This window comes from Artibeus jamaicensis, unplaced genomic scaffold (genome assembly GCF_021234435.1).
Source record: "Artibeus jamaicensis isolate MK-2021 breed Jamaican fruit bat unplaced genomic scaffold, CSHL_Jam_final contig_402, whole genome shotgun sequence".
Taxonomy (NCBI): Eukaryota; Metazoa; Chordata; class Mammalia; order Chiroptera; family Phyllostomidae; genus Artibeus; species Artibeus jamaicensis.
Genome location: NW_026521818.1, coordinates 9,443,354 through 9,460,338, shown reverse-complemented (window position 1 = coordinate 9,460,338; position 16,985 = coordinate 9,443,354). Strand labels below are relative to the sequence as shown.

Here is a 16,985-nt window from a genome sequence, read left to right as displayed (position 1 = left end):
GGCATACACCTAGGTTGTGGGTTTGACCCTCTGTATAGGCATGTACAGGAGGCGACTGATTAATGTTTCTCCCTCAGATCGGTGTTTCTCTCTCTCTCCCTCCCTCTCTTTCTCAAATCATTTCATGTATTCCCTGGTGAGGATTAAAAAAGAAGAAGACATAGGGTAGCTGAATGAATGAGAAAACATGACACAGATACATGATATCTACAAGAGACCCACCTCAGAACAAACAATACACAGAGACTAAAAAGTAAAATAATGGAAAAAGATATCTCATGCAAATAGAAAGGAAATAGGGCTGGCATACCAATACTTAGACAAATCAGGCTTCAAAAAATCATAACAGGTAACAAAGGACATTATATAATGTTAAAAAGAACAATACAACAAAGGATATGGCCCTTGTAAACCTGTATGCACCCAACATAGGAGCACCTAAATTTTAAAGAAAAATTTTTTTTAAATCTTATTTATTTATCTTTAGAGGGGAAGGGAAGGAGAGAGGGAGAGAAATATTAATGTATGGTTGCCTCTCATGTGTCCCCTGCTGGGAAATGGCCTGGAATCCAGCCCATGTGCCCTGACTGGGAATAGAACTGTGATCCTCTGGGTTGCAGGCCCACGCTCAATCCACTGCGCTACACCAGCCAGGGCTCTATAAAGAAAATCTTGATGAACATAAAGGGAGAGATCAACAATAATATAGTCACAGTAGGGGATGTTAACACAACACTGACATCAATGGATAGATCTTCCAGAAAGTAAATCAACAAGGCAACAGTGGTCTCAGATGACACAACTGACCAGATGGATTTAATTGATATCTATAGAGCATTTCACTCCCCAAGCAGACTATACATTCTTCTCAACTGCACCTGGAACATTTTCTAGGATAGACTACATGTCAGGACACAAAATAAGTCTCAATAAATTTAAGAAGACTGAAATGATATGAAGCATCTTCTCTGATTATAATGGTATGAACTGCAAATCAATCACAAAAAATAAAACTAAAAAACACAAAAGGACATGGAGGCTAAATAACATGTTACTAAAACAATGCATGGGTTAACAATGAGATCAGAGGAAGAAAGAAAAAGATACCTTGAAACAAATGAAAATGAGAACTCAACAACCCCAAATCTATGGAACACAGTAAAAGCAATCCTAAGAGGGAAATTCATGGCATCACAGGCCTATCTCAAGAAAGAAGAAACTCTCAAATAAACAATCTAAATTTACCCTTAAAGGAACTTGAACAAAGAAAGCCCAAAATAAGAAAAAGGAAAGAAATAATAAAGTACAGAGCAGAAATAAACAAAATAAGAGTCTAAAAGAAATACAAATAACCGATAAGAACCAAGACCTGCTTCTTAGAAAATTTAAACAAGATTAACAAAGCTTTAACCAGATAACCCAAGATAAAAAGGGAGAGGACCCAAATAAATAAAATAAGAAACAGAAGAGAAGTAACAACTTCTCTTGCATTTCACAGAAATGCAAGGGATTGTAAGAAAATATTATGTCAACTATATGCCAGCAAATTGGACAATTTGCACAAAATGGATAAATTCCTAAAAGCATACAATCTTCTAAAACTGAATCAGGAATAATCAGAAAAGCTGAATAGAGCAATTACAACTAATGCATTTGAAGCAGTAATCAAAGAATGCCCAATATACCGAAGAGGGCTTCAGAGGGGAATTCTACTAAACACTCAAAGAAAAATTAGCCCCTATCTTTCCCAAATTATTCCATAAAATTAAATAGGAAGGAAGACTCCCAAGTTCATTATCTGAGGCCAACATTATCCTAATTCCAAAACCAGAGAACGATACCACAAGGAAAATTATAGGCCAATATCTCTGACCAACAAAGATGCCAAAATCCTCAACAAAATATTAGCAAATTAGATCCAGCAATACATTTTTAAAAATCATACACTACGATTAAGTAGGATTTATTCTAAGGATGCCAAGTTGGTATACTATCTGGAAATTAATAACCATAGTATATCACATAACCAAAATTAAGGATAAAAACTACATGATCAAAACAACAGATGCAGATAAAGCATTTGATAAAATCCAACACCCATTTATGATAAAAATTCTCAGCAAAGTGGGAATAATAGTAACATAACTCAACGTAATAAAGACTATATATGACTAACCCACAGAAAACATCATACTCAATGAGCAAAAACTAAAAGCATTTCCCTTAAGAACAGGAAGAAGACAGGGATGTCCACTTTTACGTCTCTTATTCAACATAGTACTGGAAGTCCTGGCCACAGTAATCAGACAAGAAGAAGAAATAAAAGGTATCCAAATTAAAAAGGAAGAAGTAAAACTGTCATTGTTTGCAGATGACACAATAATATATATGGAGAACCCTAAAGATTCTACCAAAAAACTACTAGAATTGATAAATAAATTCAGTAAAGTAGCAGGATACAAAATAAATATCCTGAAATTGGCTGCATTTACCATATTTTTTGAACTATAAGACACACTCCCCACCCCCCAAATCTGGGAGGAAAGGGGGGTGCGTCTTATAGTCCGAATGTAGCTTACCTGGCTCACTTGGGGGTAGGGGGGCAGCAGCCTATGTTATTTATGTTATTAAGTATTTTACCACATTTTTTGCTTCAAAAATTTTTCCTAACTTCCTGCTCTAAAACCTAGGTGTAGCTTATGGTCCAGTGAGTCTTACAGTCTGAAAAATTTGGTGTATACACCAATAACTATCACAAAGGAAAACTAAGAACCAGTGGAACAGTGGAAGAGAATAAAGAACCAAGAAGTAAACACACACCTTTATAGTCAATTAGTATCTCTCAATGGATGCAGAAACCTAGAACAGGGTAAAGATAGTCTACTCAATAAGTATTGCTGCAAATATTGGACAGACACATGCAAAAAAAATGAAACTAGACCACTTTCTTATATACATAAGATAAAACTCTAAATGCATTAAAGAGTTAAATGTTAGACTTGAAACCACAAAAATCCTAGGAGAAACATAGACAGTGAAATCTTGGACATTTCTCACAGCAAATTTTTTTTTTTTTTGCTCTATCTCTTCAGGCAAGGAAAACAAAAGATAATATAAACAAATGGGACGAAATCAAACTAAAACATTTTTGTACAGCAAATGAAAGCATCAACAACCTAAAATGACAACCCACTGAATCTGAGAGCACAGTCGTCAATGATTTATCTGATAAGAGGTTAATATCCAAAATTTGTAAAGTACTTACACAACCCAACACCAAAAAAATGACTGATCCAATTAAAATATAGGCAAAGGACCTGAACAGACACTTCTCCAAAGAGGACATACAGATGGCCAACAGGCATATGAAAACATGCTCAATGTCACTAGTCATGAAAGAAATGTAAATTAAACCACAATGAGATAACATCACCTCATATCTGTCAGAATGGCTATCGTCAGTAAATCAATGAACAGAAGGTGGCAAGGATGTGGAGAAAGGGGAACCCTCATGCACTGTGGTGGGAATGCAGACCGGTGCAGACATTGTAGAAAGCAGTATGGAGATACCTCAAAAAATTAAAAATGGAACTGACTTATGACCCAGCAATTCAACTTCTGGAAATTTATCCAAATAACCCTGAAACACTAATTTTAAAGAATATATGCACTCCTGTGTTCATTGCAGAATTATTTACAATAGCCAAGATTTGGAAGCAGCCCAAGTGCCCATCAGTAGATGAGTGGATAAAAAGCTGTGATTCATTTACACAATGGAATATTACTTGGCAGTAAAAAAAAAAAATCTTACCCTTTGCAAACAGCATAAATGGACCTGGAGAATATTATGCTAAGTAAAATAAGATAGCCAGAAAAAGACAAGTACCATATGATTTCACTCATATGTGGAATCTAATGAAATGAACAAAATAAACAAACAAAATAGAAATAGATACAGAGAACAGGCTGACAGCTTGTAGAGGGGAAGGGTGTTCTGTAGCTGGGTGAAAAAGAAGGTGAAGGGATTAAGCAACAACAACAAAAAAACCTCACAGATAAAGACATCAGTATGGTGATTACCGGAGAGAAAAGGGGAAGCAGGTAGCAAAGGGTACAGAGTAGATAAATGCTGAAGGAACAAGACTTGACTTTGGGTGGTAAACACAAAATACAGTATACAGATGATGTATTATAGAATTGTACACCTGAAACCTATATACTTTTATTAACCAATGTCACCCAAATAAATTTAATAAATTGTTTTATTTTAAAAAAGGGCCCAACTTAACTGCCTACAATTTTCTCAACATGTAACCTGGGCTAAGCATTGGACCCAGTACTTTAGGAAGACAGAAATGTGCATGATATAATACATAATAAAAGTACTAACAAAACAGTATTTCCAACCTTCGATATCCTTCAAATGTTATAAATAATAGCATTTCTTCCATTATTCTCTGATCACATCCAGACACAGAAACCTCTCCTTCCTCATAACTTTCTACCTCATTCTCACTTCTACTTCGTGTCTTAAAATGAGAGAAAGTTTCATTTGTTTGGAGAAAAAGTCACTCTCCCTTTTCTATTTTAAAAAGATAATTGAAATTTAGAAATATAAAAATAGCTCTCACTGATAAACGAAATATGCATTTCTCTGCACACTACAGTTAGAAAAAGTATTCCATAAAACTCTTTAAACTTTGATAACACATTCAAGTTTTCAAAACTAATACTAAAGAAGAAATCACTGCAGTACAAAATTAATCCAAATTCTGTTTTGCAAGATCTGGAATTTAAACATGGGCACACCTCCTACAAAAGTACAAACACAACTCAGGTCACCTTAACATACTAGTATTCTCTGAACAACAACATTTCCTCTACCATGTGTTTTCAGCCTAAACCACAAAACACTCAGGAATATCCACACATATCTAAGACATTAAAATCATAATTTTATATAGCTACTACCAATTTTTTCCATTGCAGAATTTAAAAGACGACATTATGAAATGGTTTTGCAAGAAAGGCACCTTACGAGATAAGCTGTTTCTTCAAATAAATAACAAAGCAATATGTAAATGTGACATCAAAATCTGTCACAAATAAAGATCTGTCAGTTTTTTAAGCCTTGTTGTGTTTAAATTTTCTATACAGAGAACAAAGACCTTTCTAACAATAGAGTACAAGACTTGGTGAAAAAAATAGATCCTTTCAATGCGTTGCCCTGTCTTACCTTCGAATCCTCATTGCTCACTCCTAGCTGTAGAACAGCTTGAGGAGATTTCAGTTTTGCTTGAGCAGAATGAGCCATCTGAAGGTTAAGCTGCCATCCGACCGTCTCTAGCTATAAAAGACAAGCGCCGATTAGAATGAGGTGATAGAGAAGAAAGAAAACAGACAACTTTAAGCAAACCTCCACTCAGCAGGAATGAATATGGATAGCCTGGACTCCATGGTGAGTCAGTTCCAGAGCTCCTTTAACCTGCATACCCGGCAAATTCTTCCTTTAGGCTCATACTGGCTTCATGCCATGCCAGTCAAATGCAACAGTAAAACCGGTCTTTAAATACAATCTGTTCTAAAAATAAAAGTTCTAAGATTAAGCAATAAAATACACTAAGACAGTCAATGGTTTTTAAATAGTACATTACTATTTTAAAATAGTATGTTTTAAAGCCAATGACTTAAATAGTTATCTATTTTAACCAGTAAATAGTATACATTGATCATAATCACTTCAATAACCTTCCATTATCTTTGAAAACTCCTTGTGCTAGGTAGAACACAGATTAGAGGGTTTTTTTTAATTTAGAGGGAAACTTAAGTACCCAGATGGTGAGAGGTTCACACATTTAGACACAGTTAGTGAGACTGGAAAAGAGCCAGGCAGAAGAACTGCTATCTTCTAGTGAGCAGGTGGTATCCGATAGACCATCGTGCTTTCTAAAGTACTCTAACTTACTATGGTTCCCAGTTATGACAGAACTAATTACAACATTTCCTTTGAAATTATTAATTAACAGAACAGCGCATTTTAATCACCTAAGTCAAAAATAGTAAAGACAAACTAAAGCAGCATGAATGTGGCTTTATTGGACTTGACGCATTATTGGTTTCACCCACCTCGGAACTATGAATACAAAATTTTAGATTTAATTTTTAGTAAACCTCATGTATCAATAGTTAAGGAAGTATTATGAAATGCAATTGTCATGTGCCTCTGATAACATGACCCTAATAACTGATTCAGTAAAACTACCTTAGCTGCACTGGTAAGAATGGCAGCCTCACAACAATTTTTACTTAACCAGAATACTAATTGCTAACTTGAAAGCCTGTTCAACAGCTAGAATCACAGCAGAGCCTCAAAGCCAACTTGGAATGAGAGCAATGGAAGTATTATCTACTCGAGAGAGGATGTGATGAGAAAATAAAGATACAGTTCCGTTCTCTCTGGCACTGAGCCTTTTAGAAGTTATGGGTAAGATGGAGGAAGGTATTGCAGAAACATAACCTATAATGCCACGCGTAAAAAATCAATTCAATAGTGTATGCTAAATAATGACTTTTAATATATTGATCTTTAACACTGATTACAGTAAACATAGTCTCTAATGCCAACCCACCACTATTTTCAAGTCACATAAAATAAACCCTACAACAAAACAGGAAAAAAATATGATACAACCACCCTCATATATATAAGCATATACATGTCACCTTCTAGGAATTCATATGAACCTATAAAGCACTGTTTTCATCTCATTTAAAAGATTCTACTCCTGTCCTGTAAGCACCTAAGAAAAATGATGAAGATAAATACTGCTTTAATGAACATAAGCATACTCCCCTTGTGGTCAGTCCTTTCCATATATTAATGTGTGCTTAGTCACTGCATAGAGCTGGTGCGGGATAATTAAGAAGAACTTGAAGCTTGTGCTTTCGTTCATGCATAAGCTGTCACAAACTACCTATGCAACCCTGGTTAAGTCACAAACTTCTAAGCTCTCAATTTCCTCATATGAAATGGAAATAAATTTATCGGATCTACCTTTCTGAGTAATTGACAATATCAAATAAAAATGCATATTCGAAATGTTCTGGAAACTGCAAAGCATTATAAATATAAGGCATTTGATCACCTAATTTTTTCTATAGTATCTTTTAAATAGAGTAGGCATTTTATATACAGATTGAGTTGAAATAAAAGGAATCAGAGAACACTCACAAGGAAAGGTAATTTTAAAGAGTCATGACTGAAAAGAGTTTGTGAACTGGCCTTCTTTAATCCCACAGCATTTCTAATAAATTTTGTGTTTTAAAAAATAATTTTATCAAGACCACATGAAAGATTTAAAAAATAAATGACACTGCTAAGTTCATATGTAGTCATATATACTGTGCACACCCACAAAATAGCTTACAAAAAATAACTGATATTCAGGTAACGAAAATGAAGAAAAAACATAGGAAGAATAACTAGAGTTATAAAAAAAGACTTTACAGACACACAGAACAATGAGAAAAAAAACACTTTTCAGTGAAACCAGGAGACATAATAAACACTGATTGAGATAGCTACTCTTATTATATCCCCATTTTACAGATTCAAAATGTAAAGTGTAAAACACTGAATTGGAGTAAAGAGTATATGGAGGTTCGTTATGCTATTATTGCAACTTTTCTCTAAGTTTGAAATTATATCAAAATTAAAAGTTATAAATTGATTCAAGTAAGAATCAGCAATGGATCCTAAACCTAAGTGGTGAAAGTTTGATTTGGAATGTAGAGTCACAAAGTATCTACCCACGATTGTTTTTTAGTTACAAAAGGAAAAAAAATATGCAATGGAGAAAACAAACATTATCTTTACCAAGAGATCAAAATTAAGACCACCAAAAGGTAGCAAATGGCTATCACATGACTCTAGGTGTGATATCTTGCAAAGACCACAGTATTACTTACATAGCTTTCTACCCAAATAACATAACCTAAATTTGATCATAGAGAAACAACAAAAAATAAAAATGGAGAAACAACATATAAAATAAATGGCATGTGTACTTCAAAAATGTCAATGTCCTAAAAGATGAAGAAAAGCTGAGAAAACAAGTACAGCTGACCCCTGAACTACACAGAGAGGTTAGGGGCACTGACCCTTGAACAGTAAAAAAATCTGCATAGAACTTCTGAATCCCCCAAAACTTAACTACTAATAGCCTACTTTTGACCAGAAGCTTTAAAGATAACGTAAACAGTGAACACATTTCATAGCTTATATGTATTATGTACTATATTCTCAAAAACAGAAAGCTAGAAAAAGAAAATGTTACTAAGAATATCATAAAGAAGAAAAAAATACATTTACAGGATTTATTGTAAGAACCTATTGATAACATTAAGTATGGACTTACTATACAGAGACATCAACCTTAATGCATCAAGCATCCAATTTGAGAGAAAGCCTGGTGTGCTTTCAGGATACTAATGATTACCATCTTTATGCAAACTTCGTTAAGTTTATGAAACATACACTTATCAGTATAACCAGACTTTCATCCTAGTTTTTTATTCATTTGAAATAACAATGGCAAAATGATACAGACTGGCCGGTACAAATGAAAAAATAAAAATGAGTTGCCATTAATCGATATGGAAAAACTGTAAGAACAGTTTCAAGAAGAATGATCCAAAGAGCATTTTAATTTTTTATTGTTAAGTCTCAGATGCCTATCAGGCATTCAATGAAATTATCAAGTAGACAGACCCTGTTTAGAAAAACATAGTGTTGAAACCCTGACGCCTAGATGTGACTGCCAAGGAAGAAGGCAGGAAAGATGGGAAGAGGGAGGGAGGGAGGGCAGGAGGAGGAAGGAAAGGAAGGACATTGTTTCCCACTGCTCAGAACAGTTTGTGAACTCTGATTTTGATACATTTTAGTGCTTCTGTCATTTTTGTTTTACCTCTTTCACATCGACATCTCCCTTTGAGGACTTTTTTCATCAGGGAAACAAACGAAGTCACTCAGGATGAGATTGGGGGTGAATAGGGAGGGTGGGGCATGGGGGACATGCTGGTTTTGGTCAGAAACTGCTAAACACGCAGCATGGAGTGGGCAGGTGAACTCATAAACTACCCATCAGTGGGCAAAGATGCTGAAAGGTGACGACTGGCCAGAGCACCCCTGGCCAGAGCACCTTCTGGCCAGAAGGAATGTGTATTGTTTTAGGAACAGATTGTAACTCCCTCCTTATCTCCTTTTAGGAGCTGTTTCTTGTCTTGTGACTGCTTCTTGACTTTCTCTTTCTGCTGGTACACAATGAGGTAATATAGTCTAGAGTCACACATAGGACATGTGCCTCCTTTGTCTTGGACCCCTTATAATGAGCCTCAGACTGAAGGACCTCCTGCCCTCGGTGTACACCCTGTAATCTGAGTAATAAATGGCATGTCCACATCGCCTAGTCCACCTGGTGGTCTTTTTATTTTTAATATCATGAACACTCAAGCAGCTCTCCATTTAGGGATTCCTATACTACATAAAGATATCAATAAATGGAGAGATATACCATGTTCATAAATTTAAAGTCTCAATACTGTTAAGATGTCAATTCTTCCATAAGTGATTTACAGATTTAGGACAATCCAATTAAATTCCCAGCAGGCACTTTTTACGGAAATGGACAAGACGATTCTAAAATTTAATTAGGAAATGCAAATGACCTAAAAAAGCCAAAGTGATTTTTTTAAGTTGGAGAAGCTACACTACCAAACTGTAAGACGTACTATAAAGCTAGAGCAATAAAGACAATGTGGCACTGGCAAAAGGATAGATATACAGGCTTGTCAACTGACTCTCTCGACAAGATGCCAAGGTAAGTGATGCTGGAACTACCAGATACCTATACAAAACTAAATGAAAAACCCCTACCTAACGTCATACACAAAATGAACTCAAAATGTTTCACAGACCTAAATGTGAGTACTAAAACCATCAAACTTATAGAAGAAAACACAAAAGAAAATCTTTGCAATTTTGAGATCAGTAAAAATCTTAGATAGAACATTAAAACCATGAACCATAAAAAAATTAGAAACTGGACTTCATCAAAATTAAAAATCATGTTCTTCAAAAGTCACCATTAAGAAAAAGGAAACTTCCGGCCAAGATGGAGGCATAGGTAAACACACTCCACCCATGCACACTACTACAGAAAAAAATTACATCTACACTAGAAAACGAATACCACCCAGAACCATCAGAAAACCGAGCTGTGAGGAAGTCCAACAACCAAGGATTTAAAGAAGCCACATTCATCCAGAGGGGTAGGAGGGGCGGAGACACTGAGAGTGGTGGAGGGGCACGGACAGTAGCAGAGCTGTGGGAGTGGAATGGAGGCAGTGGAACGGATGACCCCACATTCACGTGTGCTGAATATAAGTTGGGAGGGTACCTCGGAGCAAGGGATCCCAGCCCCAAACCAGAGCACCCAGCAGCCCAGGGATCCAGCACCAGGAAGATAAATACCCATAACTTCTGGCTATAAAAACCAGTGGGTATTGGAGTGGTGGAAGAAACTGCCAGATTATCAGGAGACTCATAAGGGCCTGCATTGACTTAGGACCTACACAGACCCTCTGCCTCTGGGATTCAGCACCAGAACAAAGGCTGGGAGGGCACGAAGGGCATCTGGGGAGAAAGTGAGGTGAATGGAAACAGAGCACGTGCTGGAAGGCAGCTTCCTCCCAGGCAAACTTCCATAAGCCAGGCTGCAACACTGTCTGCTCTCTGAGCCTTCCCCCCACACAGAGCCACAAAGCAGTGAAACAGGTTGGCTGGCCCTGTCCATCACCTAAGGCTTGGCCCACACAATTTACAGGTCTGCTGTCCTACAATAGGCCGCAATACTAAGACAGGGAGTCAAAGCAACTCTATTTGATACACAGAAACACACACAACGAGGCTGCCACATTTAGGACATAAAGAAATATGACCCAAATGAAAGAAGAGAAGCCCAGAAAAAGAATTAAACAATAGGGAGATAACCAACTTATATCAAGATGCTCAAAGAAGTCATTGATATGGCAACAGCATAAAAAAAAAACTCAGACAGAAATGAAGGTTACATGAAGTGATATAAAGAGAAATCTACAGGGAACCATCAGCAGAGGAAAGGAAAGCTGAGTATCAAATCAACGATTTGGAACAAAAGGAAAAAAAAGAGCTTTTAATCAGAACAGCAAGAAGAAAAAATAATCCCCCCAAAATAAGAATAGTGTAAGGAGCCTTTGGGACAACTTCCAGTGTACCAATAGTTGCATCAGGAGCGGCTGGGAGGAGAGGAGAGAGAGCAAGAAACAGAAACCAGTTTGAAAAAAATTGGTAGAAAACTTCCCTAACTTGGTGAAGGAAATAGACATACAAGTTCAGGATGCACAGAGAGTCCCAAACAAGATTAATCTAAAGAGGCCCACTGCAAGACACATCATAATTAAAATGCCAAAGGTTAAAGACAAAGAGAATCTGAAAAGCAGCAAGAGAAAAGCAGTTACTTACCTACAAGGGAGTCCCCACAAGACTATCAGCTGATTTCTCAAAGGAACCTTTGCAGGCTAGAAGGGACTGGCAAGAAGTATTTAAAGCAATGAAAAGCAAGGACCCACAACCTAGATTACTCTATCCAGCAAAGCTATCACTTAGGCTTGAAGGGCAGGTAAACTGCTTCCCAGACAAAGTAAAGCTAAAGGAGTTCATCATTACCAAGCCATTATTACATGAAATGTTAAAGGGACTTATTTAAGAAAAATAGGATCAGAAATATGAACATTAAAATGGCAACAAATTTATAACTATCAACAACTGAATCTAAAAAAAAAACCAACCAAGCACACAAACACAACAGGAACAGAATCATAGATTTGGAGATCATTCAGAGGGTTATCAGCTGGGAAGGGGAAAAGGAAGGGAAAGAATGTGGGTGGGAGGGAAGGTGCAGGGATTAAGAAGCATAAATTAATAGGTACAAAACAGACCAGGGGATGTTAAGAATATTATAGGAAATGGAGAAGCCAAAGAACTTGTATGCATCACCCATGGTCATGAATTAAGGTGGAGGGGGGTTGCTGGAGGGAAAGAGAATACTGGATGGAGGGAGGCAAAGGGGAGAAAATTGGGACAACTGTAATAGCATAATCAATAAAATATATTTTAAAAAATAAAAAGGAAAGGTAAGCCACAGACTGATAAAATATTCACAATACATATACCTGACGAAAGACTTGTACCCAAACTATATAGAGTTCTTATCACTCAGTAATAAAATAAATAGGCAAGGATTTGAACAGAGAGCCTACAAAAGAAATATACAAATGGCCAATAAACACATAAAATGATGTTCAGCATCTTTTTGTTCAATATCCTTACACTCATTAGAATGGCGAAAACTTAAAAGAATGGGAATACCAAGTGCTGGCCAGGGTATAAAGAAATTGCTGGTTAGAATGTAAAATAGTATGAACACTTCAGAAAACTGGCAGTTTCTTATAAATACACCTACCCTACAACCCTGTCTGTCCATCCCTAAGTATTACCCAAGAAAAATTAAAACGTATAACTATACAAAGTATGTACATGAATGTTAATGAGTTTATTCAAAACAGCTGTGAACCATCAATGTGAATGAAAACAAGTTGTGGTATAGTCTTATGATTAAATACTACCCTGGAATAAAAAAAGTACATTAATACACTCAACAACATGTATGAACCTCAAAATCATACTCAGTAGAAGAAGCCAGAAAGAAAAAAAGCACACTTGTATGATTCCATTTTTAATAAAATCCTAGAAGATGCAATCTGTATTGATAGAAAGCAGATCCTGGGACCAAGATCAGGGGAGGAAGGGACCACCAAGGGGAATGAGGAAACTTTTGAGGGTGATGAAAATGCTGTATGTTAATTATGGCAGTGATCACATGGGTATACAACTATCAAAATTCATCAAAATATACAATTTAAAAGGACACTAATTACACTAAGTAAATTATAATTTGATATAATTTTTAAAAAGATACAATATACTAAAGAATGTAACAGAAGAATGTATAGATACAATAGGAAAACGTCTTCATGTGTCTGCTATTTATCACTTTCTTGGTCATCCTGTAGTCATTGGCAAGAACAGAAGGCAATAAGCCTCCAAAGACCAAGACAAACTACCTGCATCCTATAGAAAGAACCCTCTCTGTGACATCTATAAGTATGTAAAAACAATGTCAGGATCTCACAGATGACCATTACACAATATGGTATCCATATTATATACATGTGTCTTACCATATATCACATAGTTGCAAATAAATAAACTTCTTTAGTCAATACTGGAGTTATCTTTCACCCAGGTGACTGCCTACCACCACAAAGCATATTGTACAAATCACACTGCACAGGGCTACCCATTAGGCAGTCTCCGGAGGACATGAAAAATCCAAAAGTAACTGGATCAATGTCCTTCTTTAATTTGCACCAAATCATAAGAGGTACAAATGCTTTACTACAAATATCACAATTTAAGCATGCTCACTAATTATACCCTCAAGTTTAGATGCCACAAAGTCAATCTAGTCTTACTGCTAGAGTGGCATGGAATTTCATTACACTCCTTGCTTGACCCACAAACTTGACCAAAATATCTAGTCATGGTCTTCATGTCCAAGTTGTAAGGTGCTGAAGGAAAACATCAATGAATCAACCTTCAAACCATTTGCCACCTCTCTACATACCAAGAATATATGAAGATAATAGTACAAGTTAATGTAATTCAACTAATACTCTCACAATTGGCAACACTGAAAAGGTGTGTCAAAATTACTCAGCAAGTATACATCTTTAAATACTATGACATAATAAGAATAATTTTGTTAACAGCACAGTTCTTTGTCATTAATAAAATCTTTAATTTGTCAATGGTTCTGGTTTTAGCTAATTATTTATAAAGCATAGAATACATTTCTGTTTCAAATAAGACTGATCAAGGGTCTCTCAGATCTAAAGCTGTTTAAATTAATTGCTGCATCAACAGCTAATGATGTTGTAACAGGATGTAAGTCGAGAGGACCCAGGGCCCCTCAAAGCAGAGTATTTGTAATGGGGTCCAGAACTTGGGGTGTCTGGGAATATTCACCCCCACACAAGTCTTGCTGGGGGATGGGAGACATAAACCAGGGCCATTAAAAGTTAAATAGCAGAATAGCTTCATACCTAAATTCAAAAGCAATTAATTTGCATATCAACCAGCAGACTAGTTTTCCAGCCTAAGTGAAGCCAAAAAAGTATGCATAACTTAAACCCATAGTGTAACTGGGAGGCAGCTCCCCTTCCACTAAAAGAGTACATCTCCACCAAGCGAGCACTGCAAGAGATGCTAAAGGGGACCGCTTCAAGAAGAAGGAGGAGGAGGAGGAAGAGAAAGAGGTGGTAGTGGGGAACACTGCTACAAAAGGAAAAAATGGCAATGAATAAGTACCTATCAATAATAACTTTAAATGTAAATGGATTAAATGCTCCTATCAAAAGACATAAGGTAGATGAATGGATAAGAAAACATGACCCATATATATGGGTCCATGAGAGAGCTGTCCATGAGAGACCCACCTCAGAACACAAGATATACACAGGCTGAAGGTGAAGGGAAGAAAAAAAATATTCCCCACAAATGGATATGAAAAAAACAGCTGTGGTAGCAATACTTATACCAGACATAATAGACTTCAAAACAAAGGCAACAACAAGATGCAAAGAGAAATACTTCATAATACTTAAGGAGATAGTTCAACATAAAGATATAACTCTTTATATAAGGATATAAAGAAAATATTGGAGGACTTTAAGAAAGAAGTAGACAGTGGTACAGTCATTGTAAGGGATTTTAACACCCACTGTCAACAATCATTCAAATAAAAATCAACAAAAATATTGCAGAATTGAATGACACTCTAGATCAAATGGCTTGAACTGATACTTCTAGAACATTTCACCCCAAAGAAGCAAAATACACATTCTTCTCAAATGCACATGAATCATTCCCAAAGACAGACCACGTGGCAGGACATGAAACAAGCCTTAACGAATTCAAGAAAACTGAAATCATGTCAAGCACCTTCTAGGATTACAACAGCTTGAAACTAGAAACGAACCTCAAGAAAAAAATCTCAAAAACACTCCAATTCATGGAGGCTGAATAACAGGTTATTAAATTATGAATGAATTAACAATAAGATCAAGGAAGAAACCAAAAAGTATCTGGAAACAAATAAAAATGAACACACAACAATCCCAAACCTATGGGGACATAGCAAAGGCAGTCCTGAAAGAAAGAAGTTCATAGCAATACAGGCCTACCTAAAAATGATAGAAACATTTCAAATAAATAACCTAACCCTACATATATAAGAACTAGAGGAACAACAATAAGCAAAGCCCAGAGCGAGCAGAAGGAAGGAAAGAATCAAGATCAGAGCAGAATTAAATGAAATACAGAAATACAAAGGACTATAGGAAATGACTATGAACAACCATATGCCAAGAAATTGGACAACCTGGGTGAAACTGATAAATTTCTAGAAACATACAACTTTCCAAAACTGAATCAGGAAGAAGCAGAAATTCTGAAAAGACCAATACAACTAGTGAAATTGAAGCAGTAATCAAAAAACTACCAACACACAAAAGCCCTGGACCATATGGCAAACTGATCCTTCACAAACTATTCCAAAAAATTCAAGAAGAGGAAAGATTCCCAAACTCTTTTTATGAGGCCAGTGTTATTTTAATTCCAAAACCAGGTAAAGACACAACAAAGAAAGAAAATTATAGGCCAGTATCTCTGATGAACAAACATGTGAAAAATGCTCAACAAAAGAGTAGTAATCAGATCCAACAATATATTAAAAAGATCATACACCATGATCAAGTGGCACTTATTTCAGAGATGCAAGGATGGTACAATATTCATAAATCAATAAACGTAATATATCACATAAACAAAATGAAAGACAAAAATCACATGATTATATCAATAGATGCAGAAAAATCATTTGATAAGGTGCAGCACCCAATTATGATAAAAGCACTCAGCAAAGTGGGAATAAAGGGAACACTCCTCAACATAATAAAGGCCATGTACAAAAAACCTCCCGCCACTATTATATTCAATGGGCAAAAACTAAAAGTGTTTCCCTTATGATCACTGATAGACAAGGCTGTCAACCACTCTCACCACTCTAATTTATCATAGTACTGGGAGTTCTGGCCCCAGTGATCAGATAGGAAGAAATAAAAGGGATCCAAATTGGAAAAGAGAAAGTAAAACTGTCATTATTTGCAGACAACATGATAGCCTACATAGAGAATCTTATACACTCCACCAAAAAACTACGTGACTCAATAAGTAAATCTGCAAAGTAACAGTATACAAAGACAATATTCAGAAATTGATGGCATTTTGTACAGAAACAATGAAGTATCAGACACAGAAACTAAAAAAAAATCCATTTACTATAGCAACAAAAAATAAATAAAGTACTTAGGAATAAATTTAACTAAAAAGGTAAAAAACCTGTATTCAGGAAATTGTAGAACACTGAAGACAGAAATTGAGAAAAATACAAATAAATAGAAGCATATATCCTGTTCATGCACTGGAAGATTCAACACAAATCCTATTAAAATATCAATGGCATATTTCACAGATGTAGAATAGATACTTCAAAAATTTATATGGAACAAATAAAGACTCGAAACAGCCACAGCAATCTAGAGAGAACAAAGTAGGAAGGATCACAATACCTGATATCAAACTATACCACTAGACTGTAATCAAAACAGTCTAGTCCTGGCATTAAAAACAGAGTCAGAGATCAATGAAACAGAATAGAAAGCCCAGAAATAAACCTCTGCCTCGATGCCCAACTAATATTTGACAA

General features: G+C 35.9%; 1 protein-coding gene across 5 annotated transcripts in view; it reads right to left on the bottom strand.

Moving 5' to 3' along the window:
- The window catches only part of COMMD10 (COMM domain containing 10), a 150,764-nt gene that overhangs the window by 111,690 nt on the left and 22,089 nt on the right, over positions 1-16,985 (bottom strand). For 4 of the 5 annotated variants that reach the window (XM_037141794.2, XM_037141797.2, XM_037141796.2 and 1 more), the window contains one exon: positions 5,237-5,347. The exons of the other annotated variant lie outside the window; for it this stretch is intronic. In XM_037141794.2, the coding sequence (XP_036997689.2) occupies positions 5,237-5,347 (111 nt within the window). The remainder of the gene's footprint in view (positions 1-5,236; positions 5,348-16,985) is intronic. 5 annotated transcript variants of the gene reach the window in all.